This window comes from Cornus florida, unplaced genomic scaffold, assembly GCF_030987335.1.
Source record: "Cornus florida cultivar Cherokee Brave unplaced genomic scaffold, ASM3098733v1 CherokeeBrave_3.0.0_Hap2_Chr08, whole genome shotgun sequence".
NCBI lineage: Eukaryota > Viridiplantae > Streptophyta > Magnoliopsida > Cornales > Cornaceae > Cornus > Cornus florida.
This window is the reverse complement of record NW_026775578.1, coordinates 57,668,278-57,694,972: the sequence shown is the minus strand read 5'-3', so window position 1 is coordinate 57,694,972 and position 26,695 is coordinate 57,668,278. Positions and strand designations below refer to the sequence as shown.

General features: G+C 33.1%; 1 protein-coding gene and 2 pseudogenes across 4 annotated transcripts; 1 reads left to right on the top strand and 2 right to left on the bottom strand.

Moving 5' to 3' along the window:
* Positions 1-13,062, bottom strand: part of LOC132271786 (rust resistance kinase Lr10-like) — a 17,091-nt pseudogene extending 4,029 nt beyond the window's left edge.
* Positions 9,408-11,454, top strand: LOC132270324 (rust resistance kinase Lr10-like; annotated as a pseudogene).
* LOC132271787 (uncharacterized) lies at positions 12,746-26,695 on the bottom strand. 4 transcript variants are annotated; one of them, XM_059773264.1, is made up of 8 exons: positions 26,227-26,695; positions 25,790-25,932; positions 24,702-24,900; positions 24,422-24,579; positions 24,143-24,231; positions 23,925-24,014; positions 23,710-23,814; positions 12,746-13,062 (listed from the first exon to the last, which is right to left on the bottom strand). In XM_059773264.1, exons 4-8 carry the CDS (start codon positions 24,462-24,464, stop codon positions 13,024-13,026), a joined length of 366 nt encoding a protein of 121 aa, XP_059629247.1. In that variant the 5' UTR covers positions 24,465-24,579; positions 24,702-24,900; positions 25,790-25,932; positions 26,227-26,695; the 3' UTR covers positions 12,746-13,023. The 4 variants fall into 4 exon arrangements, with proteins under 4 accessions (XP_059629247.1, XP_059629248.1, XP_059629246.1 ...); XM_059773265.1 differs by having other exon boundaries at positions 25,790-25,911; XM_059773263.1 differs by lacking the exons at positions 24,702-24,900; positions 25,790-25,932; positions 26,227-26,695 and having other exon boundaries at positions 12,746-14,938; positions 24,143-24,555.

The following is a 26,695-nucleotide window of genomic DNA, read 5'->3' as shown; positions in this document are numbered from 1 at the left end:
ATTTAGCCGACAATGCAGCAATAGTAGGATGTATCCCCAATTACACGATGACTACTAGAGAATTCAGTAAACATATTAAGATAGCTATATCTACAAAATGATACAATATGACAGGACAATTTGAAAATTTATTAGTTAATACTTTATTTATGGGAAAAGCAGTTAATCAGTATAACTTAAAATTTAAAATCCAATTTAGTGAAATAATTAAAACCTTTTAGTAGCAAATATGTCCAGATGATAGAAGCTAGAAAAGTAAGTAGTATTACCCATAAAGGAACAGAATGGAAATTACCTAAACTTACTACTACACCTAAAAAGATTCTAGAAAATAATATGATATATGTTTCAAATAGCAAAGAAGCTAGCATAAGGTTTAATAATTATAAAAGACAAGACAATTTAGTAGATGATACCCAAGAAGATTTTTTAACTACACTGATCGAAATAGAATCTCCTGAAGAGATAAATGTCCTTTATGATAGATTAGAAGATGAAATTCTAGATAAAATAATGTACGATTTTGATAATTTAGAGCTAGAAGCGTTGCAAGACAAGTATTCATAACCTAAATACAAACTTATAGAAAGTATTTACTTAGGGCAAGGAAATAATAATGATATTAAGAAAAATATTCTAAGCGTAGGATTTGAATTATTTTATACAGCATCAGAGTTAAACCCAGTAAAAGAAGAGTTAAATATAATAAAACATACAGAAGGAAAAGCACCAGAAGAATCAGAATCTCAGTCAATTGACCAAGAAATGACTGACCAAAGAAAGACTAACGGCTCAAGTAATAATACCATAAATGACAACTATACTACTGGACAAAGATTAAATCCCTCACGTGAAACTTATGTAGAAAATAGAGATATACCAGATATGTACACATTAACACAATATCATAGACAATATGATAATATACCAGCACAACAAGCAGGAACAATATTAGACATAGCAAGACACGATCCCCAAGATTGGGCAAAAGTAATCGAAAATTGGAGCAAGATTGTATTAGACAATCTATTTCGACCAATTTTGACAATAGAACTCAAGCCCTATCCTATTGTGAAACCTTATTAAGAGGAACCATTCATGACTGGTGGCAGTCTTATAAAGTAACTTATCCCAATGATTATGCCCTCTTACGAGATAATTTTAAAATTCAAGGCTTTACCAGCTTAATCAAAAAGGTATCAGTTGGCGAAGATAGATTACTAGATGACACCTTAATAAAGTAAAACGGCGAAGATAGATTACTAGATGACACCTTAACAAAGTAAAACAAAGCTTTACGTAATTTAGAATTATTGCAGATTTGTGATTTTAGATACATAAAAGACTACACCAATAAGTTTTTCGAGTATTTTGCAGCCACTGGTAAAACAAGAGATAAAACCTTACTCGATAGGTATCTTCAGAAGCTACCCGGAAGCGTAGGAACTAAAATATAGGAAAAATGGTTAGAAAATCCAAGACACGATACGCTAACCATAGGAGATAGAGTTAATCATGTGTATAACATGTTAAAAGTAGAATGTAGACAACGTTAAGAATCCAAACAAATCAAAAAAGAATTTTATTATACGTATAGACAAATAGATTTTCCACCTCAGTATGGTTGTATGCCTCAGAAAAATTATAATTATAAGCTCAATAAACCTAAAAAATATAATCTACACAAAAGTAAGACCTACAAGAACTTTCGTAATAAAAAACTATATGTCAAAACTAACCCTAGGCAATTCAGAAAGCAGTTTTGGTATAAAAAGCAAAAAATAAATAAAGATAAAAAGGATAATAAAGACAAGGATAATAAGGTAAACACTTTACCCACAAAAGAAAGACATTGCAAATGTTTTATTTGTGGAAATCCAGGACACATTAGATCAAATTGCCCTCATCGATACAAACAGAATCCTATTAAAAGGATACAAGAAAAGATCAACATACTTGAAGATATTGAAGAACATATAGAAGAATTATATGAACTAGAAAGTATTTATGACTCTGACGATGATAATGAAAGTATATATAGTATCGAAAGCTTAGATAGCAACTTTGATAATGATGAAGACTCTGAACAAGGGTTTCATTCAATAAAAGATTTCGTTTACACTATAAGTAATCCATCATGTCAGTATAGCTTACTTAATTTTCAATTTTCTTCTTATAATTGTAAACAGTGCAATAAATCTATTTAAAAAGGTCATTACTGTGAAAACCATTGTAAAACGTTATTATGTCATAATTGCTATACAAAATATGAAGATAAACAAGAGGACATTTTAGTCGAATCTATAAATTTAATATATAAACCATCTAGTCTAATTCAATTCCCGGTGACATTAGAATTTAGAAAAAAATTAGTTCAAACCTCAGCTATGCTTGATACTGGCGCATCCAAAAGCATAATTCAAAAACATTTAGTACTAGATGAAGCCTTAGTAAGGTTAAACTATAATGTTAACATAAGCCAATATAATAATGAAAAACTTCCAATAACCCATTATGTCCAAAACAATCTTATATTAATTAATAATGAAAAGTTTGTTTTACCTCAGACTTATATAGTTAATAATATTCCTAGCACCTATGATTTTATCTTAAGATTAAATTTTATAAACTCACTCACCGAAGGATTCATGTATACCCCTACAGGTTTATAGTTTCTTAAGAAATGAACCTTTATTCCATCTAGAGATCCTTATATTCCTCAAAAAGAAAAAAGAACAATTACTTATGTTAATACTTTACCTATGACAGAAGAAACTACAGAGAATTTATTTGATGTATCCGAATTTTTAGAAGACGTTTCTGAAGCTTTAATATTACTTAGTCACCTAGATGAACCAAAGATTTTCCTTAATAATAGTGTTATATTAAAAAAACTCCAAACTAAACAAAGATAATCTTATAAGACTAGATGAAACCACAGAGATTTTAGGCGAAGATCCCCAGAAACACTGATATAAAAATAAAATTGAAGCAAAATTAAATATAATAAATCCTTTTATAACTATAAAGACGTAAGATAATCCTCATACCCTAGACAATCAAGAAGAATTCCAAAAACAAATTAAAGAACTACTATTACCAAAAGTAATAAGAAAAAGTAATAGTAGACATAAGAGTCCAGCTTTTATGGTTAGAAATCATGCAGAAATAAAAAGAGGAAAAGCTCGTATGATTATAAATTATAAAAGATTAAATAATAATACTTATGATGATAGTTATAAAATCCCTAATAAATATATTTTAATAAATCAAATCCAAGATAGAAAATGGTTTTCTAAATTTGACTATAAATCAGGATTTTGGCAAATCCGTATGACTGATGAATCCATTAAATGGACAGCGTTCACATGTCCTGAAGGACATTATGAGTGGTTTGTTATGCATTTTGGATTAAAAAAATGCACCACAAGAATTTCAACAAAAAATGGATACTATTTTCAATAAAAATTTAAAGTTCTGTTATGTTTACATAGACGATATTTTAGTTTTTAGTCAAACTAAAGAAGAGCATAGAAAACATCTTGAGATTATTTTCAACGAATTTATAATACAGGAACTCATTATAAATAGTAAAAAGATGATATTAGAAAAATAAGGTATTGAGTTTTTAGGTTTATACATAAAGGATGGAAAAGTATAATTACAATCCCATATTGTCAAAAAGATTTTAAACTTTCTTGATAAATTAAAAGAAACCAAATTGTTACAAGCATTTTTAGAATTATTAAACTATGGTCGCAATTTCATCCCAAAATTAGGACAGTTAGTAGTAGGACTATTGTATTCAAAGCTAGGCAAACATGGTCAAAAATATTTTAATACGCAAGATATAAAGTTAGTTAAGAAAATTAAATCTCTAGTCACTCAGTTAGAACCTTTACAACTCCCACTTGAAAAAAATTATAAAATAATTCAAACAGATGCATCAGCTCAAGGATGGGCAGGTTTACTTCTTCGAAGACCTACAAAAGAATCTTCTCGAGATGAATAACAAATTTGTCGCCATGCTAGTGGAACTTTTAATAAAGCACAATCTACTTTACCTTCAACAGATCTAGAAATTCTAGGAGTAACCAACTCTATTGAAAAATTTCATATATTCATTAACAAAGAATTTCTTATAAGAACAGATTGTGATAACATAATTAAATTTGCAAACAAAGCAAAGCAACAACGGATGTCTGCAAAGAGATGAATTTCCTTTATTGACTGTATTATTGGAAGAGATTTTAAACATATATTTGAACATGTCAAAGGAAAAGACAATTATTTAGCAGATATTCTATTCCGTTTACTAATTGATTGTTAAATTTTGTAGTAATGGAAATCAAGAACAACAACAGCTATAGCCTTATACCAGGCACTTCTAATCCTCTTTTGATTATCCAAAACCCAGCTCAACAGTTCCGCACTAGACATAATCTTTTTTCTGACCAAAAACTTATTTTAGATAATATTTGGTTTTCTAAAAACAACCCTGATAGAACCCTCGTCAGAAATCTAAATACTTTAGGTGAATATTTTGTATCATCTAATAAAGCATATCAGAATTTACAGTAAGAACATGAGACGTTTATATCTCATTATAAAAAGTTAAATTTAGCTTATCAAAAAACAACACCAAATCCCACAGAGCTAACTATTTCTGAGCAACGGACGGATGAAGATGAAAATCTTCAGAAAGTGTAATTTCTGCAAGTACAAACCAAGTATGCCAAGCTATTACCCATGTTTTCTCCCACATACAGAAAAATCCTGAGACAACAAGTTGAGCTCTTTCCTGAAGACATCAATGAACTTATCCTTGAAGAAATTAAGTCAGATTGGCTCAAGGAATGAGTTGATATCCAAAATTACCTCAAAAAAAATAGTCCACCCAAAGGAACCCGTTATAACTCTTTTTTCCTACGATTTATACAAATAGAAAACCTAATACCCATGGCCATTATCTTATTAGATGTAAACATCGTTTTCTTCTATCCTTTTGAAATAACTAGAAAAACCATTTTTCTCTACAAAAACAACCATCTTTTATTTAAGCAAGCTGTTAGAATTAAGAATGATTTACAGCATCACCATACCAAAAGATATGCTATTAGAATATCTAAACTCTTTAGGTAACTTTCCCAACCGTTTAAACCAAGCCATTGCCTTCGAACAAAAACTAACCAAAAATTTCATGCCAGAAAGTCCAATTCTCCTTCAAATCCACAATATTCCACTATAATGGGTAAAAGATGGAGCTATAATTCTGGGACAGCATCGAATTTACATTCACTCTGATCCTACGGAAGTCAAAGTTCTTACCCGACATACTGATTTTGTAAATAACTTTCGTAATGAGATAGAACCAGCTATCTTTAACTATCTAGTATACTATAAAGCCTATCGTCAAGTTAACCTAAGCTACAATCCTGGTTTCAGACTCTACAATCATAATATCAACATGGAAATTTTTGTTAAAGCAAGAATTCCTCATGTTCTTAAGTCTCCTCCAGAGATTGAGATATCCCCAAAAGTAGAAGAAATAAAAAATGAAGAAAAAATGTTGTTAAAACAATTTGATCTCGCCTACAGAAATGAAGAAACCAGCTTACTAGACAGTACTTATGAATACTTGGCCCACAGGAATGCAAGAGCAAGAGCAAGAGTTGACAGTCCAACAGATAGCACTACCGACAGAAATTTGTCCAATATGCAAGAATTCTAGAGAAAAAGAAAATTCTCCACAGTGTATAGGAAAAAGCAGTTTCAGCATTCAAGAAAAGTAGATTCTCAACATTGTACAGTTAAAAGCAGATCCACCGAAAGCAGATTCTCAACAGTAAAAGTAGATATAATTCTCCAGAAGAACATCAACAGTTCAGCAATAATTCATATCATCTTATCTCTAAAGCAAATTGAATCTTAACCATCCATGCATCATCTTCAAGCTCAGCCGACGATTTATCCCTCTCTTCTTCTATAAATGAAACTTCTCTGTTCAAGTAACAATCATCAAGTTTTAGAGTAATCAAGTCTAGAACCATCGTGTTTTGTGACTTCTTTCAGTATATTTCCTTGTAAAATATAGTGTGAGTGTATCCATATATAAACAGTGTGTATCCATGTATATATTTCTTATGAAATAAATTATCCAGTTTGCTCTTATTCAAAATTTCCTAATCCCAATTTAGTATTTTAAGTACTTTCGGGCAAAAGACTTCGGTCGACAATAAGATCAAATATATAGATTTTATTTAGCCAGACAGTGTAGATCCTAGAATTTTCTTGAATCCAACCAGTACAAGCAGCCTTAGAATTAATTTAGCAATTTTTTATGTAAGTTACTCGAACTGTTGGCTTGTTGGCCCATTCTTTGCTGGTGTTTAGGCGTTTTTACAGGGCGTTATTAGAGCGTTATCAGGTTCGGTAGTCATTTCTGTAATTTAATTGTTATATTATTTCTATGTTATTTTGTTTGCTTCTATCCGGTTAGATCCAACTCAATTTTGGTATCAGAGCCTATACTGTTTCGTTAAATTTAATTTATATATATATATATGATCTTTTGTCTAAAGAAGTTTATAAGTCCATAATAGCCCACTGAGAAACTTTAATTTAGATAAAAATACAAAAATAATTTTTTTTAAGGTATTCTATAAACTTATTTCATGTTTTAAGGTTTTTATGTTATAATAAAATATTGTTTGTGTCATTATAGCATTATAAATTGTTGTGTGGTCCATAATAGAATTATAGTTCATTTTGAAGAAATAGTACATTGATCCATCCACTTCTAAGAAAAAGTTGATTTGTTCTCTCATTTTCCAGAAATAACCCAAGTTTGACTTCATCACGTTGTAGTATTTGGGCCTTAAACCCATGTATTAGTAAAAATCCCTTATTTATATGGTAATACAAGGGTATTATTTCAATAATTAAAATGTGTGTATATATATATATATATATATATATATATATATATATATATATATATATATATTATAATACAATAAAATAAAATAAAATAATTTAATAAAATAATAATTCCAAACTTGTTTAAATCTAAATGATAACGCAACAACATATTTGACTTCAAAAGAAAAGAGATTGAAGATTTCGGGCAAAAGACTTCGGTCGACAATAAGATCAAATATATAGATTTTATTTAGCCAGACAGTGTAGATCCTAGAATTTTCTTGAATCCAACCAGTACAAGCAGCCTTAGAATTAATTTAGCAATTTTTTCTGTAAGTTACTCGAACTGTTGGCTTGTTGGCCCATTCTTTGCTGGTGTTTAGGCGTTTTTACAGGGCGTTATTAGAGCGTTATCAGGTTCGGTAGTCATTTTTGTAATTTAATTGTTATATTATTTCTATGTTATTTTGTTTGCTTCTATCCAGTTAGATCCAACTCAATTTTGGTATCAGAGCCTATACTGTTTCGTTAAATTTAATTTATATATATATATATGATCTTTTGTCTAAAGAAGTTTATAAATCCATAATAGCCCACTGAGAAACTTTAATTTAGATAAAAATACAAAAATAATTTTTTAAGGTATTCTATAAACTTATTTCATGTTTTAAGGTTTTTATGTTATAATAAAATATTGTTTGTGTCATTATAGCATTATAAATTGTTGTGTGGTCCATAATAGAATTATAGTTCATTTTGAAGAAATAGTACATTGATCCATCCACTTCTAAGAAAAAGTTGATTTGTTCTCTCATTTTCCAGAAATAACCCAAGTTTGACTTCATCACGTTGTAGTATTTGGGCCTTAAACCCATGTATTAGTAAAAATCCCTTATTTATATGGTAATACAAGGGTATTATTTCAATAATTAAAATGTGTATATATATATATATATATATATATATATATATATATTATAATACAATAAAATAATTTAATAAAATAATAATTCCAAACTTGTTTAAATCTAAATGATAACGCAACAACATATTTGACTTCAAAAGAAAAGAGATTGAAGAGAACCCACCTAACCCACCAACTAAATATTTGATGCATGTATCTAAGTTGTGGACCATTAAAGCTAGTTGGGACAACCCACGACTATTAAGTCTTCCTTTAGAAACACGCTTTGACTAACCAAAATTGACTGACTAAAGGAAATTTCCTCAAAGATAGGTATCCATCTCCCATCTTTGACTTAAAGCACAAACACAAATTATTGGGGGTAGACAAGTCAGAAACGGCCTCACCAAATCAAATTCAATTCTCTCTTCCCACACATGTGCCATACATGTCGGTGGATTCAACTCTCTCAAGTACGTGCAATTGAAATTGATGGTAAAGTGGCTGATAATCAAGTTGAAAAAGGATAGGAAGAAAAAGAAAGGCTTCGTGTATGGCACATGTGTGGGAAGAGAGAATTGAATTTGATTTAGTGAGGCCGTTTCTGACTTGTCTACCCCCAATAATTTGTGTTTGTGCTTTAAGTCAAAGATGGGAGATGAATACCTATCTTTGAGGAAATTTCCTTTAGTCAGTCAATTTTGGTCAGTCAAAGCGTGTTTCTAAAGGAAGACTTAAGAGTCGTGGGTTGTCCCCACTAGCTTTAATGGTCCACAGCTTAGATACATGCATCAAATATTTAGTCGGTGGGTTAGGTGGGTTCTCTTCAACCTCTTTTCTTTTTAAGTCAAACATGTTTTATTTTAGATGGTTGCGTTATCATTTGGGTTTCAACAAGTTTGGAATTATTATTTTATTAAATTATTTTATTTTATTTTATTGTATTATAATATATATATATATATATATATATATATATATATATACATTTTAATTATTGAAATAATACCCTTATATTACCATATAAATAAAGGTGAAATACGTGACACCAGCCGTTTCTCATTTCTTATCTACTTTTCCATTTTAATTTTTCTTGGAAGCTTCCTTTAACATGGGCTTTTCCATTTTTAAATAATTTTTAAGTTTTACTTTATTATTTATTTATTTATTTATTTTGTTGTGAGGGGTGATGAACCAATTACTACTTTTGGGCTTTACATGGAAAGTGACGCCACCACCTTCAATTTCAATTACACGTACTTGAGAGAGTTGAATCAACCGACATATATGGCACGTGTGGGAAGAGAATTGAATTTGATTTATGATTACTATAAATAACGGACCAATCCACACTTCCTATGTCTCATTCCCTCACTTTTTCCCTGCTATCTTCCTTTCAAAATGCTACCACTCCTTCTACATTTTTCTGTACTCCTCTCTCTAATATACAGACTTGTGCGTGCCATATATCTCGCGCCTAGGTGGTTACTCTGAAATGACCAAATTTCCCTTGCTCTTGCTGTTTCAGATATTGTTTGCAAGGTAAGGAGAAAGCCACGATGAGTACAAGGTTTTGAGGTGTATGGAGAATGGTTCATCCATCCGTTTCCCTTTCTGGCTTAAAACGGGCAGCCAGCCAGTGTCCCTGCCCGGCCACCTCCGCTATCCGGAATTTGAGCGAACATGTGACAAGAGAAATCAAACCGTGCTGGAGCTCCCAAATTCAGTATATCTGCTTGTCAAGAAGATTAATTACACGTCTCGATCCATTCAGCTGTATGACGGGAAAGGCTGCCTTCCCAGACAGCTTATAAACCTCACTTTATCTGCCTCTTCTTTTCGCTTTATTGAATATGTAATGATATCAGCATGGGTGACGACTATGCTTTGTACAATTGTACTTCTGAACCAGATAGAGATCCATTTGACTTCATCCCTTGCCTTGGTACCGTTCCGGGATATCAAATTTATGGGGTCCCTTCTGGGTACCCTTGTTTCCTAACTTCCTGCACAAAGATTCGCAACTTCACTTCATCATTTCCTCATGATATATTTGAGAGAGATGATCTTGTATTATATTGGTTGGAACCAAAGTCTTGGATATGCGATCCACAAAGCAAGAATCATTCCGCGGGACATGATGATATTCATTGTTTACACATGCCTAAAACAACTAAAGGTACTTCTCTTTATCATATCGTTATTAGGAAAATTGAAACAAAATATATATATATATACTAGTCAGATGTTCTTATCTCATAAGCAAATATGGGAAACTAATACTTGGATCCTAATTTACAGGTCCATCAAGAAAACTAGTTGTGACAGGTAAAGTTGTCTATTGATCACCTTTCATTAGTTTATTATTATCATGGACTGGAAAAGGGTTTTTTGATTTTTCTGTTTTTCGATAAACTTTCTTTGTTTTATTGCAGCTACCGTGATCCCACTTCTCTTAATTCTTGCTCTAGTACTTGTTGTGCTCTGTCATGTCCATAGCTCAAACAAAATGTTTAAATAAGATGAAGTAAAGATTGAAAAGTTTTTGGATAACTACCTAGCACTCAAGCCCTCAAGATACTCTTATGCTAATATCAAAAAAGATCACAAATCAATTCAAGGACAAACTCGGGGAAGGCGATTATGGGACAGTTTTCAAAGGAAAACTTTCTAATGAGATTTTTGTAGCTATTAAGGTCCTCAAGGATTCAATAAGAAATGGAGAAGAGTTCATCAATGAAGTGGGAACAATGGGCAGAATCCACCATGTGAATGTGGTTCGCTTGGTGGGATTCTATGCTGATGGATCTAGATGAGCTCTTGTTTACGAGTTTTGCCGAAATGATTCTTTAGAAAAATTCATCTTTTCAGAAGATTAGGAGAACCATTTCCTCAGTTGGGAGAAGCTCCAAGATATCGCTCTAGGCATAGCCAAAGGAATTGAATATCTTCATCAAGGGTGTGATCAAAGAATCTTTCATTTTGATATTAAACCTCATAATATATTGTTGGACCACAATTTCAATCCAAAGGTCTTTGATTTTGGCCTAGCAAAGTTGTGTTCCAAGGAACAAAGTGCTGTCTCTATGACTGCTGCAAGAGGTACCATGGGGTACATTGCCCAAGAAGTCTTTTCTAGGAATTTCGGGAATGTGTCATATAAATCAGATGTATATAGCTTTGGAATGTTGTTGCTTGAAATGGTTGGTGGGAGGAAAAATGTTGTTGTTAAAGTAGAGAACACTAGCCAAACATACTTTCAAGAGTGGATTTATAATCGTTTATATCAAGGAGGAGCTGGGTATGATCGGCATCGAGAAAGAGGAACATGCTAAGATAGCAGAAAAATTAGCTATTGTTGGGCTCTGGTGCATTCAGTGGTACCCTGTGAATCGGCCTTCCATGAATACAAGTTCAATTAAGCCTGCAAGAGCTTTCAATAGAGAGTTGGCAGTTATTTCAGAATGAAATTAAGAGCACATTATTTTATCTCTCTTCTGGTTAATGTTAGGTGCACAATATGTTTTACTCGTCAATAAGTATGATATTTTTGTAACTATCCAGGGGATCTTTAATAATTCTTCTTTTTCTTTCTTATGCCAGTTTCCATGATTGCTTGAAATGTTTAATTTAATGTTGTTAGAAGAAAGATCTTAATTATGTTGTCAAACCTTAAAAATCTGGCCACAACGCGGTTTGGTTAGACTTGCGAAAATGGTGGTGAAACAACTAGTAAAGACTTGCAAACTTGCCTCGTTTGATTTATAAATTATAATTAATATATAGCCTTGTCAATTTTTATTTGGAGTTCTAGTTGAGCCTTAGCTTAGCCTTGAAATTGGCTAGACTAGCCGAACTAGTTGAGTTGAAGCTTGAAATATGCTTACTTAATGATTCAGACATAACCAACAAACCTCATTAAGTACATTACCCTTTTTAATGAAAAATACAAATTAATCCTAGAATGAGTTGGAATCACTTGTTCGTGGGGTAAATATGAATAAAGATGTAAAAAGCACGAGGGAAAGGTAATTGACATGTAACTGAATTATTACAGGACCACATGATAGTCCTTTTTATTTTGATTTGGAAGGTACAGTTTATATATATACTTTTGACAGGACCACACGATAATTGATATACTTTTGATTATTACAGGACCACACGGTAAATGATTTACTTTAAATTATTACAGGACCACACTATATATATATATATATATATATATATATATATATAAATCAAAAGTAATGAAAGCAAACAAGGATGACTCAAAACTAAAAGTCCTCCGGTAGACAGTAATGACAAAGAAACAGAGGAAGGAGGGGAGAAGCATGAGTATTTATTTATTATAGGTCTGAAAAACACCCCTACGATTTTTAAATTTGTGCAAATTATCTCCTAGTAGTTAAATTTGTTTATATAAATACATAGTAGATATAAAAATGTGCAATTAAATACCTCCGGTGAGAATTCCGATAGAAATTCAATGCAAAATGGTCATGTGCCATGCACATGACCATTTTAAACCCTTTATTCCCAAAATTGCCCTTCTTATATTCCTTTACTACCCCTCACCATATATATATATATAACCCTAATCTCTCTCTCCCTCCCTTATCTCACCAGCAAATTCACTACTGTCAACCCTAATAATGGTCATACAAATATCAACGTCAAAAAGAATAGGTTGCAGAGAGCAATCCGATTCGATCTCACAGGGTTGATCTCTCACGATTTCTTGATCTCATTTGTTTTTTCACACAACGATTCCTAAATCATCAAAACAAGATCAAAAATCAAAACCCATCACTATATCACTCAAATCAGAAGCAATGATGAAATGGGTATTGATTAAAAACACATATTCAAAGCTTATGAGTGATTCCAAAATCATCAAATCAAGTTCAACAAACAAAATCAGAAGCAATGATGAAATGGGTATTGATTAAAAACACATATTCAAAGCTTCTGAGAAAATTTCCAAAATCATCAAAACAAGATCAACAAACAAAACCCATCACCGTATCACTCAAATCAGAGGCAATGATGAAATGGGTACCAATTAAAAACACATATTCAAAGATGATGTATATACTCTGTACTCACCTTTTGGCTTTGTCCAACAATTTCTCCCCCTAAATCAAGCAATCACATTCCATCTCCAATCGCAACTTCTGCACCCTCTGGTTCCGGTGTTACGGCGACTCTTCTGTGGACTGCAACCGCACCAAAATCTAAAAAAGTTGGATATAAGATGGTATGAGGTGTGAATTTCCCAAGATGGATGTTGTCTCAATTTGAAGGGAGGTGATACTGATTGAGAGAACCAAAAGAAATGGAGATAAGTTTCAGAAACAACCATTACAATTCTTAGTTTGTCTTTACTTTCTCTACAAAAACAGAAAGAGAGAGTGCAAGTCTGTAAACTGTGAATATGCCCTAACTTGAAACGACCGCATATTGATAGAGGGTTATTTTAGTTTTTTTTTCATTTTATGTTATTTTATTATTATTTTTAAATCATAGATAGAGGGTTATTTTAGTCTTTTTGTAGCTCCGGTACCGGTCAATAGAGGTCAATACCCAAAATGAACTAATCCGCACCATTTTTAAATTGTAAGAAAGGTGAACAAACAATGAGGGGATATATGCACTATATCGATACCACAGGGGTGTAAAGCGCACACGAGCCTTTATTATAATTAATAGGGAGAGTTTATTTTTCTAAATTTTCACTCTAATTTTAATAAGAATGGTTATTTTAAAACTAACTTTACAACTATATAATATGCAGATGGGTTAGTGCCTTTACTGATTTTAGAGTGACAGGCTTTGACCCTTACTAATTTAACTTTTAACACTTATTACTTGTAAAAAATAAATAAATAATACCTTTTTCTTTTTCTTTTCTTTTTTTAACTAGCAACAACCTCTTTCATATTTGCTCTCTTAATCTTTAATCTTTAATATTTTAAGTTTCTTTTGACAAGAATAATTTTTTTTTTTTTTTTTTACATGATAAAAAAAAGGTATCCAAAATAATAAAAATATTATATTGAATAAATTGTCTCTTTTGACGGGACAAAAAAATTCTCTCTTTCATCAAGATCAAAAAATAAAAATAAAATAATAATAATAATAATAATTATCTTTTTTGAATAAATTATGTCTTTTGATTAGACAAAAAGAGAAGTTAATTCTATTGAATCAATTATTTCTTTTAGCAGGATCTATAAAAAATTATAAAAATAAATAAAAGTTACCTCTCTAAAAAAATACCTAAAAAATATTTAATTTTTTTTTAGAGGACCTTCGGGAAAGAAAAAAAAAAAAAAAAAAAATAGTAAAGATAGTAAATAAAGTAAAATAAGGTTAAAATTGTATATAAAATATTTATGACATTATAAAATAAGGGATGATATATTAATGAATTGAAAGAACTTTTTGTCAAACACAAGTGAAATGCAATTGAAAAAAGTGGAGTGCTAATATCTTCTTAATTATTATTGTACATATATATATTCTGGCAGCTTTCAAGTGGTAGTCCTCTGAAAAATTAAAGTCCAGCAAAAGAAGATAAATTAAAAGCAAAAGAAGATAAATTTAAATGAGTCCTTTTCACGAGTGTGGGGCATTTTAAGATGGCTTCATTTAAAGTAATCTTTTGAAAAATCAAAGTCATTCAAGTAAGCAAAAGATGAAGACTTTAGAGCCAGTCAACATTGAATAGTGTGGGGCATTTTTTTTTTTTTTTTTTTTTCTATTCAGTGACTGTAATTTAAAGTCATCTCAAAATGGAAGCCATTTTTCTTCGAGGGTTTCAGCTTGAGTTTTGGGATTCTGACTAATTAAAAAACAAGCAGTGTTTCACAACTCACAAAATATATATAATCATAAGGATTATATAAATGGTAGAAAGTGAACCTGTCCGGAGGATATTTGCCACGAAAAGAGCACTGATCCTTGTCTATTTGGGAATATACCACTCTTATGCTTCGATTTTCATAAGAGATCTCTTGGACATAGAATTTTTATCCAGTCAAGTCCAGAGTTGTGCTATTGTTCTCACAATCCAGTTGGTGGTGACCGGCCCCGCAGCTACAAAATAGTCTGTCAAGTGAAAGGGGTAGCTGATGTTACTGATGTTTCCGCAAGAAAGGGAGCAATGTTTTCTTACTATTATTTGGGAAATATAAGCTTCAGGAAAAAGAGCAACTACAAGAGCCATAAGCCCAACTATACTACTAAATGCTCCTGACATTATATATATATATATATATATATATATATATATATATATATAATATATGTGTGTTAATTCTTGCTTGTGGGTATTTGTATATGGCTGAGACAGACAAAAAGGATGAGATCAAAGACTGGTAGCGAGTTGGATGAGACGAAGATGAGGATGAAGATGAAGATGGAATATTATTATATTCTATTATTGTGTGGCTGTAATAATATAAAGTTTTATGAAAAATCAAAGCCACTCATCAGACAGATGATGGGACGACTTAAAATTAATAGTGGGCTGTGAGAAGAAAGAGAAAGGAAAAAGATTGAGGGGTTCGTCAGTTTTTTTTTTTTTTTTTCCCTAGCAAAGACAGCAAGACAAACAACAACAAAACCATTAGAAGAAAAAAGACAATCAGAATGCATCTGCCCACATGACAAAGCTGCAAGAGCATGAGCCACACAATTCGCACTACGCCGAATATGAGACACTGTAGCCATCGGAAAAGACTTCAATGCTGCAAAAATATCAAAAACCAACGACGCAACTGCAATCGCAGCATCAACCAGAACCCTTTGGACATTATTAATACACTTCCCCCCGGCTTTAGTTTCAAGAAGAGCAAGAATAGTAGGAGAGTAGTGACTACATAACCTTTTAAGTTGCTGGACCGTGAGAGGATTACCCAATCCCCGACAATTCCATACAAGAATTTTCGCTGGTGGAAGAAAAGGTTGAGTTGCCAAAGCCAGCACAGATGGTGTCCCCGATTGCGGAAGCAAAGACCCCAAACGACCAGAGGAAGACCCAGGCTCTAAACCCACCAGACCAATCCACGCGATGGTGAGGCAAAAGAATGGGCCCAAAGAAGATCCAGTTGATGCAAATTGGTGCGGCATTAATAGAAAGCCCAGAACAGTAAAAAGAAGAGGCACCAAAAAGTGGGCCAAAAAATGGAGGCCCAATGCACCAATGGCCCCAAAACAAGGCAAAGAACAAGATACACTTGGGTCAAACCCTACGAAAGAATCAGCGCACAGCAACCAAATAGTCACCGCCGACACCCCAAAGAGGCGATACCGGAGACTTCCAGCAACCAATCAACCGGAGACAAAATCACCACCCAACACTACCAGAGAATCAGAGAGAGGAACAACAAGCGAACACAACCCCCCAAACAAATAGAAAAGAAGAAACCCCCCAATTGACACACAAATCCGGCAAAACAAGCGAATCGGTCAAGCCACCTCCCAATCCAACCAAGCTCAAAGCAGTAGATCCAAGAACAGCAACAACAAAACACCCATCACAAATCAAGGAGAGCAGCAACAAGCACAACCACGAAAGCCCACAAAAAGAGACAACGCAAGAAAAGGAAGAAAGAACAAAAGATACCAGATCCCAACCTCAGATCGGAAAAAACAAGCAACTCTAACCAGTAGAGACACAGTGATTAAACGGAGAACTCCGACAAGTGCGAGAAATAGGACATGAGAGAGAGAGTCGTTGGAGGAGGAATTAAGGTTTCACGGGTTCGTCAGTTGGCAGCTATAAAAAAGTAGCAAGAAACAAACAAACCACAATACATTGGCATTACTTTCTCTCTTTTCATTTTCTTCTTGTTTGACTAAAATAAATAAATAAATAAATTTTGACACTGTAACTTATGATGCATTATCCATCTTTTCTCTCACGTTTTATTAAACACCCTCTTTTATTCTAGGATCACTTTTTGGTTTGTATTGAAAAACCAAATTTGTAAGAAAAAACTTCCCAATGTGTAAAAGTGATTATGAATGGTGTAGCAAAATTCATAAAAAGTTACTACATATTTGTTTATATATTAAATTCTTTTTAAAAATTTTGGTAGATGAAAATTTGGCCCTAGGACTCAAAAAATATAAAAATAAAGTTAGACTTCTGTCGAGTGCAAACAATTTCTTGAAAGATCGAGGATGTGTTATATCAAAAAAAAAAAAAAAAAAAAAAAAAAAAAAAAAAAAAAAAAAAAGAAAGAAAGTTATTCATAAATATGAGGCTTCTTTTCATATTAGAGGAAAAGGAGTTTTATCAATTTTCAATATCAATTATTAATTAGATAGGAATTAATATAGATTAAATTAAATTCTATTAGTGGGGACCTAAAATAATTGGTATACAATATTTTCCTCCAAACCTATGTGTAAATATCCTCTCTTTTCATAATACTCATAGGCCATACTATATAAAAATGGAATAACTAATTTCGAATAAGTTTATTTCAAGTAAAACTAGGTTAAACCAATTTTCGCTAACTTTTCTTTTGTTTTTTTTTCTTTTTTCTTTTATAATATTATGAATTATGAAAGACTAGTGTTACATTCATATTTTGTCAAAGTCTTACAAATTAGTGTTAGATTTTGCAATGGCATATAATCTTATAATTGAAAACATCTATTTAAAAAGATAGATGAACATTTAATAACTTTAAAATTAGATCAGATGTGGGCCAAATGAAATACAACATTGGCTACTAGTTTTAGATGTAATAAATGGACAATCTAAGAGGCCAAACAGAATTAATTGGGTTGTAGTGGTAGTGACTTGGGCCTAATGGGCCTAATTCATTGGGTTACCTTTTCTAACTAATTGCTATTAGTTAGATATGGTATAATATGGGCTTGGTTAGACCACGCCACGTCTCTGAGTCCAGGCCTTAACATATGAAGAATGTGCATTTTACAATTATTTTTATTTATTTATTTTTATTGTTTTAAACATTGACTAGATACACACCAAACTACGACTTTTTGTATGTATATGAGTAAATTACTCTAACCTCCTTTAAAATTTGTCCAAATTATTCGTAACTAAAATTAGGTGAAATTAAGAGTTCCTGTGAATTACTTTCTAAGTATCAAAATTACTCACTCTCACCCTATCCTTTTCTTTCACTCTCCTTATTTTTTCCTTCTCTGTCATTCTGGTTATATAAAGTATTTTCTCTCTCACACACATTGTCTCCTCTACCGGTCTAATCACCTTCAACCTTTGTCCTTGCTTCTCTCTCCCAACCGATTATCATCACATTTTTTAAAAAAAAATCTCTATTTTCTCGGTACCAATTAAGTCGGCCATAGTATTCGACTCTTTTTTTGGCAAATTTTGCATCTTTTGATTTCGTAGAAGAAGACCCAGAACCTGACCTCCCTCTTGTTCTAAAACTTTGATAAGGAGACTTCACCTATGAAGTTTGACCGTCACACAAGTCTGTAAATCAGGATAAACTCTATTATCTTGGATAAAAATAAGAAGTACTTTCCCCCTTCCGTGTTGGAGATGTAGGAGGTATAATACTCCTTTAATGCAACTTGACAACCCTATAAAGAGGGCGTTCGAGTCAACAGAAAAGGTACGACACAAATCCCTAAGAAAGTTTTTTAACCTTCTTTCCACCCTCCTGATCTAGCACTAACTTGATCGTCGGAGGCTCTTAGGCCGGTATTACACGGGTATCCCGGTCACTTTTTTCTTCCTTTTTCAGGTACGACGTTACTTCGGGTCGCCGCAGAATCCTGCATCATCAAACTTAATCTTTACTTTCTTTGTCTATATTTTTTGATCCACTGTTCTTTAATATCCTTCACTATTGATTGTTTTTCACATATTTTTCTTCCAAACTTATATTTAGTCCTGTTGCAAAAAATGCAACAAAACCAAGCAACAATTATGAAACATGACAGAAAAATAAACATACCACACACAAATAATACAAGATTTATATGTGGTTTGGCAAAGCCTATGTTCACAGTGGAAATCCGGCGAAAGTCCTCAATATGTGTAAAATCAGAGATTACAAGTTCCGGTCCCTTGCTCTCTTTTTGTACAATTTTTAGTGTCTCTCTCTTCCCACTCCAAACCCTAAACACCCTTATATATTGGGTTACAAGAGAGTACTAATTAGGGTCCACAACAAGTAACGCAAAAGCGGGTTGCAACGTGAAAGCAAGTCACGTGCCAAATTCGCGACACAACATGACAAGTTCTAAAAGCATAAAACCCAAAAAAAAAGTTTCTGAAGCTAAATTTATGTGTAACATTAGTTATTCAGCACTATATGAATACCTTGTGTTTGAGGGTAAATGGTGAGTGAGTAAGCTACTTTGTGTAATTACCGCATCCAAATGCGGTCTCAACGGCACTTAAACAAATAAGGATGTGGCCAAATATAAGTTAATTAATGTGCACCACATGGGACAACAAGGCAAAATGACTTCAGAGGATTCGAGCCCCTAACTAGATAGCCTAATAGGAAAAAATGTAATATAACAAGCTGATGGTCGGGAATTCGAATTCCTTTGAAATCACCTCCACTATTTTTTTTTTTGGTAATTTAGTGATGTGGAACAAGGACCCACTGAATTTTTTCAATAGTTGTCCAGTGCACGTGGGATGAATGGGACTAGTGGACTACATGTGTGCGTCCGGTAATGAATTATGGGATATTTTAATAGGCCGGACAGCACCATCGTTGACACACAAAATTGAGTTGAGTAGTTTGAGAAATGCCCCCGCCCCCAACTTCAATTGAAGATCTTTTCTAAAGATAATATATGGAAATAATGAAACTAAATAAATTAGATTAATAAAATAATATGAGCATAATATGAAATGGAAAAAAATAAAATGCCAAACACCGTTGAATTTTCTAGATAATTGCTGTGTAGATGAGAGCCCGATGATAAATTATGAGATGCTCGAGGACAAATAGCACCAACGTTGATGCACGCACACGAGAAACATTCCCTCCCCCAAGTTCAGTTGAATCTTGAAAAAATGAAACTAATTAATTTAGATTAATAAAATTATATGTGCATAATATGAAATGGAAAAAAAAAAAATGTAGGACTATATCGAATGTTTTCGGTAATTATTCGATGCATTTATGTGCTTAATATTAATTTATAACGCCACCATAGTCAACACACACAAAAAATTGAGTTAGTGTTACTGGGATAGAGAAACATCTCCTCACCCCAACTTTCATTGAAGATCTTTTCTGAACTAAAACATATGAAAATAATGATCATATAGATTAATAAAATCATGTGTGCATAATATGATGTGGGAAAGAAAAAAAAAATGTCAAACCCCAACTCACCGATTGTGTTGTGGTTCCTACACCCACTCAGCAATGAGTAGTGTTTATATGAAATTTTGTATAATTTTGTTTCCAACTCTCTCCATTTAGAATAAATACCCATCCAAAATGAGCCTAATTAAAGATAAATAGTGAAATAATTTATTTATTATTATTATTAATAAATTTTCAACCATAAAAGAAATTTTATACATATAAAAAAAATTTAAATTCTCAAATAAAACTTAAGAGATTTAATATTATGGTGGGATTATCATAATAATAAATTAATATTATCAAATAACAATAGTAAAAAATACCGAAATGCATTAGAGCTTAGCAACATTTCCAAGTTTTATTTGAGAATTTAAAATCATGTGTGCATAATATGATATGGAAAAAAATAAATAAATAAATAAAATAAATAAAATAAAATAAAATAAAATAAATGTCAAGACCCCAACTCACTAATTGTGTTGTGGTCTCTACACCCACTCGACCAATGAGTATGAAACCCTTTAGAATAAAGACCCCTCCAAAACTATTTTTTTAATCTTATTAAGATAGTGAAATAATTTTTTTTTACCATTCACTTTGGGAGATGGAGGAAAAACCACTAGGCCACAAGACTTTGGTAGTGAAATAATTTTTCAATCATAATAATAATTTCTTCTTTTTATGCATATAAAAAAAATTTCAAATTCTCAAACAAAACTTAGAAATTTAATATTATGGTGGGATTATCATAATAATAAATTAATATTCTCAAATAACAATAATAAAAAATAACGAAATGCTTTATAGTTTAGTGTAACGGGTGGACGCTTGTCCATTTACCCAATCACTTTTCAATCCAGATCCAATATAAGACGAATGACCCTTGTTACATTCTCCCCCACTTGAACCCACGCAACGCTCTTATTGTAGTCGTACCACCCTACCTATCCGGGATGAAAAACCCAAACGCCCTCAGGGCCGGGCGCTTGGCGTAACACCGGATCAAGAATTGGGTCTAATTCTGATACCAACTGTAACGAGTGGGCGCTTGCCCATTTACCCAATCACTTTTTCATCTGAATCCGTGGCTTAGCAACATTTCCTCGCAGTAAGTAGTCAAGTCTTAAAAGGGATGAATCGTTGCATGAATTTCTTGTGTACCACAATTGAGGAGTTGTAATGGTTTGCCAAGTGCATTTTTCCAATAAAAAAGAAATAGAAAAATCAAAGATTTCAGTTTATTAAAACCACCAAACCCTCATTCTTCAATGGATATTTTGATTGCACATCAAAATTAGCCGTTGAGAGGATGATCAGTCTTTCTCTTCCCTCTTCCGCCAAATTGATCCCGCCATCGCTCAAACCCATAAACCCTTCCTGCCAAAAATTATCGTCCATCCAATCCTTGAAGAACCCCAACTTCGAACCTCTCAAGAACCGTCTGATTCGTCTGGCCAATGTGGGCCACCTCCACCAAACAATCTCTACCCTTGATCTCATGACCCAACATGAACTCGCCCCAGACCTCATCATCTACTCGGTTCTCCTCAAATCCTGTATCAGAACATGAAACTTTGAACTTGGAAAGCTTGTTCACAGCAAATTGTCCGAGTCAGGACTCAAACTTGACTCGGTTGTGCTTAATTCACTGATAAGCTTGTATTCTAAATGTGGGGATTAGGTAACTGCTAATTCTATCTTTGAGACAATGGATGAGAGTAGAGACTTGGTTTCATGGAGTGCAATGATCTCATGCTTTGCACATAATGGTATGAATTCAAAATCAATTTTGTTTTTTGGCTGTGATTCAAGCTTTTGATTGATATGTTTGCAAAGGGTTGTGGTGACTTGAACTCTGCAAAGAAGGCGTTTGATAAAATGCCTGAGAAGAATGAAGTTACGTGGACTTTGATTCTAACTAGATATTCCCAACTGGGTCATGCAAGAAATGCCATTGACTTGTTTCCGGAAATGGTATTGAGTGGATTTAAACCGGACTGCTTTACTTATAGCAGTGCCATTTTCAGTTGTGCAAAATTAGAATTGTTATCAATTGGGCAGCAATTACATTCTCAGGTGATTAAGTCTGGATTGGCTATGGATATTTGTGTTGGGTGCAGTTTGGTGGACATGTATGCAAAGTGTGTAGGTGATGGATCTTTGAATGATTCAAGGAAGGTATTTGATCAGATGCCTGATCATAATGTCATGCCTTGGACTGCAATTATCACGGGATATGTGCAAAGTGGAGGTCACGATAAGGAAGCTATTGAACTATACGGCAAGATGGTTCAGGGTCAAGTTTTACCCAATCATTTCACATTTTCCAGCATTCTCAAGGCATGTGAAAATCTTGCTGATTCAGGGATGGGTGAACAAGTTTATACCCATGCACTTAAATTGGGTCTTGCTTCAGCTAATTGCGTGGGAAATTCTCTTACTAGCATGTATGCTCGATCTGGTAGGATGGAAGATGCACGGAAAGCTTTTGATGTTCTATTTGAGAAAATTTTGGTTTCCTACAACACTATTTTTGATGGCTATGCCAAGAATTTGAATGCTGATGAAGCCTTTGAACTTTTCCATCAAATAAAGTATGCTGGAATCATGTTTGATGCTTTCACATTCGCCAGTCTATTGAGTGGAGCTGCAAGTATAGGTGCCGTGAGTAAGGGCGAGCAAATCCATGCTCGCTTAATTAAAGCTGCGTTTGAGTCAAACCAATCCATCTGTAATGCTTTGGTCTCTATGTACTCTAGATGTGGGAACATAGAAGCTGCTTTTCAAGTTTTTAATGAAATGGAAGATCGGAATGTAATATCGTGGACTTCAATAATCACTGGGTTTGCAAAACATGGATTTGCAAGAAGAGCTTTAGAAATGTTCTACCAAATGCTTAAGGCAGGTGTAAAGCCGAATGAGATTACATATATTGTTGTTTTATCAGCTTGTTGAGCTAATGACAGTATTGGTAATAATCTTCAGCTAAAGGGTCATTTTTTGTTTAAATTTACTTTCTTCAACAGTATTTATTTCAATAAATCATTGAGCTAATGACTCTTTCACATACTCTATCAGTTCTACCACAGTTACTTTTATAACTTTTAAGTGAAATTAAAGTACTTTTCTTGTTTTTTTCTTCTTCTAAAGTTCAAGCAAATACATACACTCAAATTTGATAATTCTTTAGCTAAACAAATTAGATGAGAATTATGGTTGATTTAAATAGAATTCAATATGTTGATAGGCCTATTATATTTATATGACCTATGACCATGCATGCACAATACAATTCAACACAAACAACAAATACCAAATACTTCTCCTCCATAACACAAATCAATCAACAAGCCTCCACATACAATGATCCCATACTCACATGCTTTTCAACAAATGCAAGAAAGTAAATTGTCTCCACACGAGCTGATGATTTACACTAAGCAAGAGGAGTTAGAAACGCAAAGAGTTTAAAAACTGGTCACTTGAAGGCACGTGACCCCCTTTTTGCAAAATGGAAGCATGAAAACTTACAATCATCTCTGAAGCAGCAGCATCAGTATCCTTGTCATCCTTGTTTATATGTGTACGAATGAATAAATCAGCACGAGAAAGCTGAATACCTTCTTTTTCCTCAATCTATAAAAAGAAATATAGACATTGTGATATATATTATTTACCACTAACATTTACAATCATTCAACAACATAAGAATTGAAATAATTTATATTGCCAAAACTTCAACTAACCTCAGCAGAAACACGTGCAAAGCTTTTTGCCCGGGTAGTATGAAGCATTGTTTGCTTCCCACGACGTTCTTTGTTTTTTTCGCTCACCTCCTACAAAAAGTGAGAAAAAGTAAACATTCTTTGAGTACAGAACATTCCACCTAAAATAATGACTGAAAGCAAGTAAACTATAAATTCAACTCATTCACTTTAAACAAAATGGGTAGATGAAGGATTACCTTCGCCATAGGCATACCCCAAAACCTAACCAAGAATTCCCAATGCTCCTTCTCAACATCAGGTGGTGAATTTGCCAATCTTTCTGCATCTGTATCCCAAACCGAGTAGTATTCACTTTTTAGTTCACACTTGTACCCCTCCATTTTGTTCCGATAGAGGATAATGTTCATTGTTTTGAAATGATTCCCACATCATACTTTCCTTGAAAATGTGATAATTGTTGCATGATAATCCACTTTTCCCATCAAAATTATTTTAATGTCATTGAAGGGTTTTACCTTTACAATGGTCCCCACATATCCTCTTAAGCCGTTTAGGCATCTCCCACCAAGTTCTGTAGCACAAAGGAGCTAATCTACTACTCAGGACAATTGTTCCCAAATAATTACCATATGTACCACTTCCATTTCCGATCGACTATCCATATTTATCGACCCTAAACAAAAATTAACAATTGTAGATGTTTAGTACAAAAATAAAGATAGAAATTCTTTTTTCTCCTTCATATTGAATATAGTCTAATTATGTAAACTATATAAGATCTCTATATATATGTACCTTAAAGGTATTAAGCTTGTAGCGTTTACGACATTCTTGCATCGTGTAGGGCCCTGTCTCTTCTTCACCAGTGGTTGCGATGATTCAGTATTATCAGTTTCATTCAAAGATTTTGAAGTTGAAGCTTCGGTATGTTCTTCACTCACTTTTTCAACTTCACTAACCCTTCGTTTCATTGTGAGATTATTATTTATCCTTCCTGAAGAAGCAAACAAAAAAGTGAGAATTCATTTAAGAGAATGCAATCAAATTGTTAATATATGATATTTTGTAGAGTTTTCAATGATATTTATATTTTATTTTTCGTAAAAGAAAATTCCAGTAAAATATCTCAAAATAGGAGAAATAAAGAGAAAACAATAAAATATAGAAAGAAAGAAAAGGATATAACAAATCAAACTACATACCTCTCCTAATCACAATAGAACTCCTCCTAAACATAACTAAAACTATAAGACCTTGTACTTGAAACTCTCTGAAACTAAAACCAACACTACCTAGAGAACTCCAAAAAATAAGGGCTGATAATAATAAATTTCATAGTGCTCAAAGAAGACCAATAAGCAACTCCAAATCCAAAAAATTTAGACCAACGATAACCTCTTGCAGAAAACCCTTTCATATCATAAACTACATTAAAAATGTTATGCATCCAGTGTTTCACCAAGTGAAATCAATGATTTTTTCCTGTACCACTAATAGTAATTAAAAAAAGCTTATATCCCAATAATTGGAACCTCTCATGCAGGCAAGCATTCATTCAGTTATAGATCGAAGCCATGACCCTAATTGCAAGAATAAAAGATAAAAATAAAAAAATAAAAATAAAAATAAAAAAAGCACAATAACTCAGGTTATAGCAGAGTACACAAAGAAACAAGTACCAAAAGGAACTCAACTTACAATACTCGATCCATTTCTTGCCCATGATTATTTTTTTAAATACCATAATTGATTTCCAGGAAAACTTTTCATACAAAAGACTTTATATGTATTTCCATGAAATCGAACCATAATAATTTTTAATATAAACATATAGAGAGTGAAGGGGCAGAAAATTCCCCAACCATCACAAGCAAAAAAGTTACCTGAGAGTTATGGAGATCGAGCAAAGGCGAGACGGCTTGAAGAGAAACCTAGGGCTTCAACTTTGTAATCTCAGATGAAATACCCAAAGAGAGACGGGTTAGCCTTGCAGCTGAGAAACGGCCTGATCAATCAAGGTCTTCAGCTGAGAAATGGAAATAATCTTGAACAATCATATTGTTTACTACTGAGATGGAAATTTTATAAACCCTAATTTGATGAACCACAATAAAATTCAATCGTCTGAGAATCCAAACGATTGAATTTTGTAAAACTAAAACAGACCCATCCTCGTGTAAAACTAAAACAGACCCATCATTTTATGGGGCCTGCTGAATCAAAAACAAGCACGACTAACCCTAGAATTGCGCAAAATGAATGATCAGTGAGAAATAAAACAACAAAACCACGAAGAAATTAAAATGAAACAGAGAGGTACCTGAGGGAGGCTTTAGCGAGAACGTTTTGGGAGGAAAATCTAGTGAGTAAGATCTCGAAATGACATAAATTAACAGCTCTTGGAGATCGAGTAGCTGGCTAGAGATCAAGACAGACGAGAGACAGCCTGAAGAGAAACCTAGGGCTTCAACTTCGTAATCTCAGATGAAATAATGCTAAAAGAGAGATGGGTTAGCAAACATCAATCAAGGGCTTCAGCTGCGAAATGGAGATCGAGCAGTGAGAGATCGAGACAGAGTAGAGGAGTCTTGCAGCTGAGATCGAGACAGAGTAGAGGAGTCTTGCAGAGATCGAGCAGTGAGAGATCGAAATAGAGCGGGTTAGCAAACATCAATGAAGGGCTTCAGTTGAGAAATGGAGATCGAGCAGTGAGAGATCGAGATAGAGCAGAGGGGAGACGGATGAACAAACAGCCAGGTTAGGGCACAGAGTAGATGGATGATGAGGTA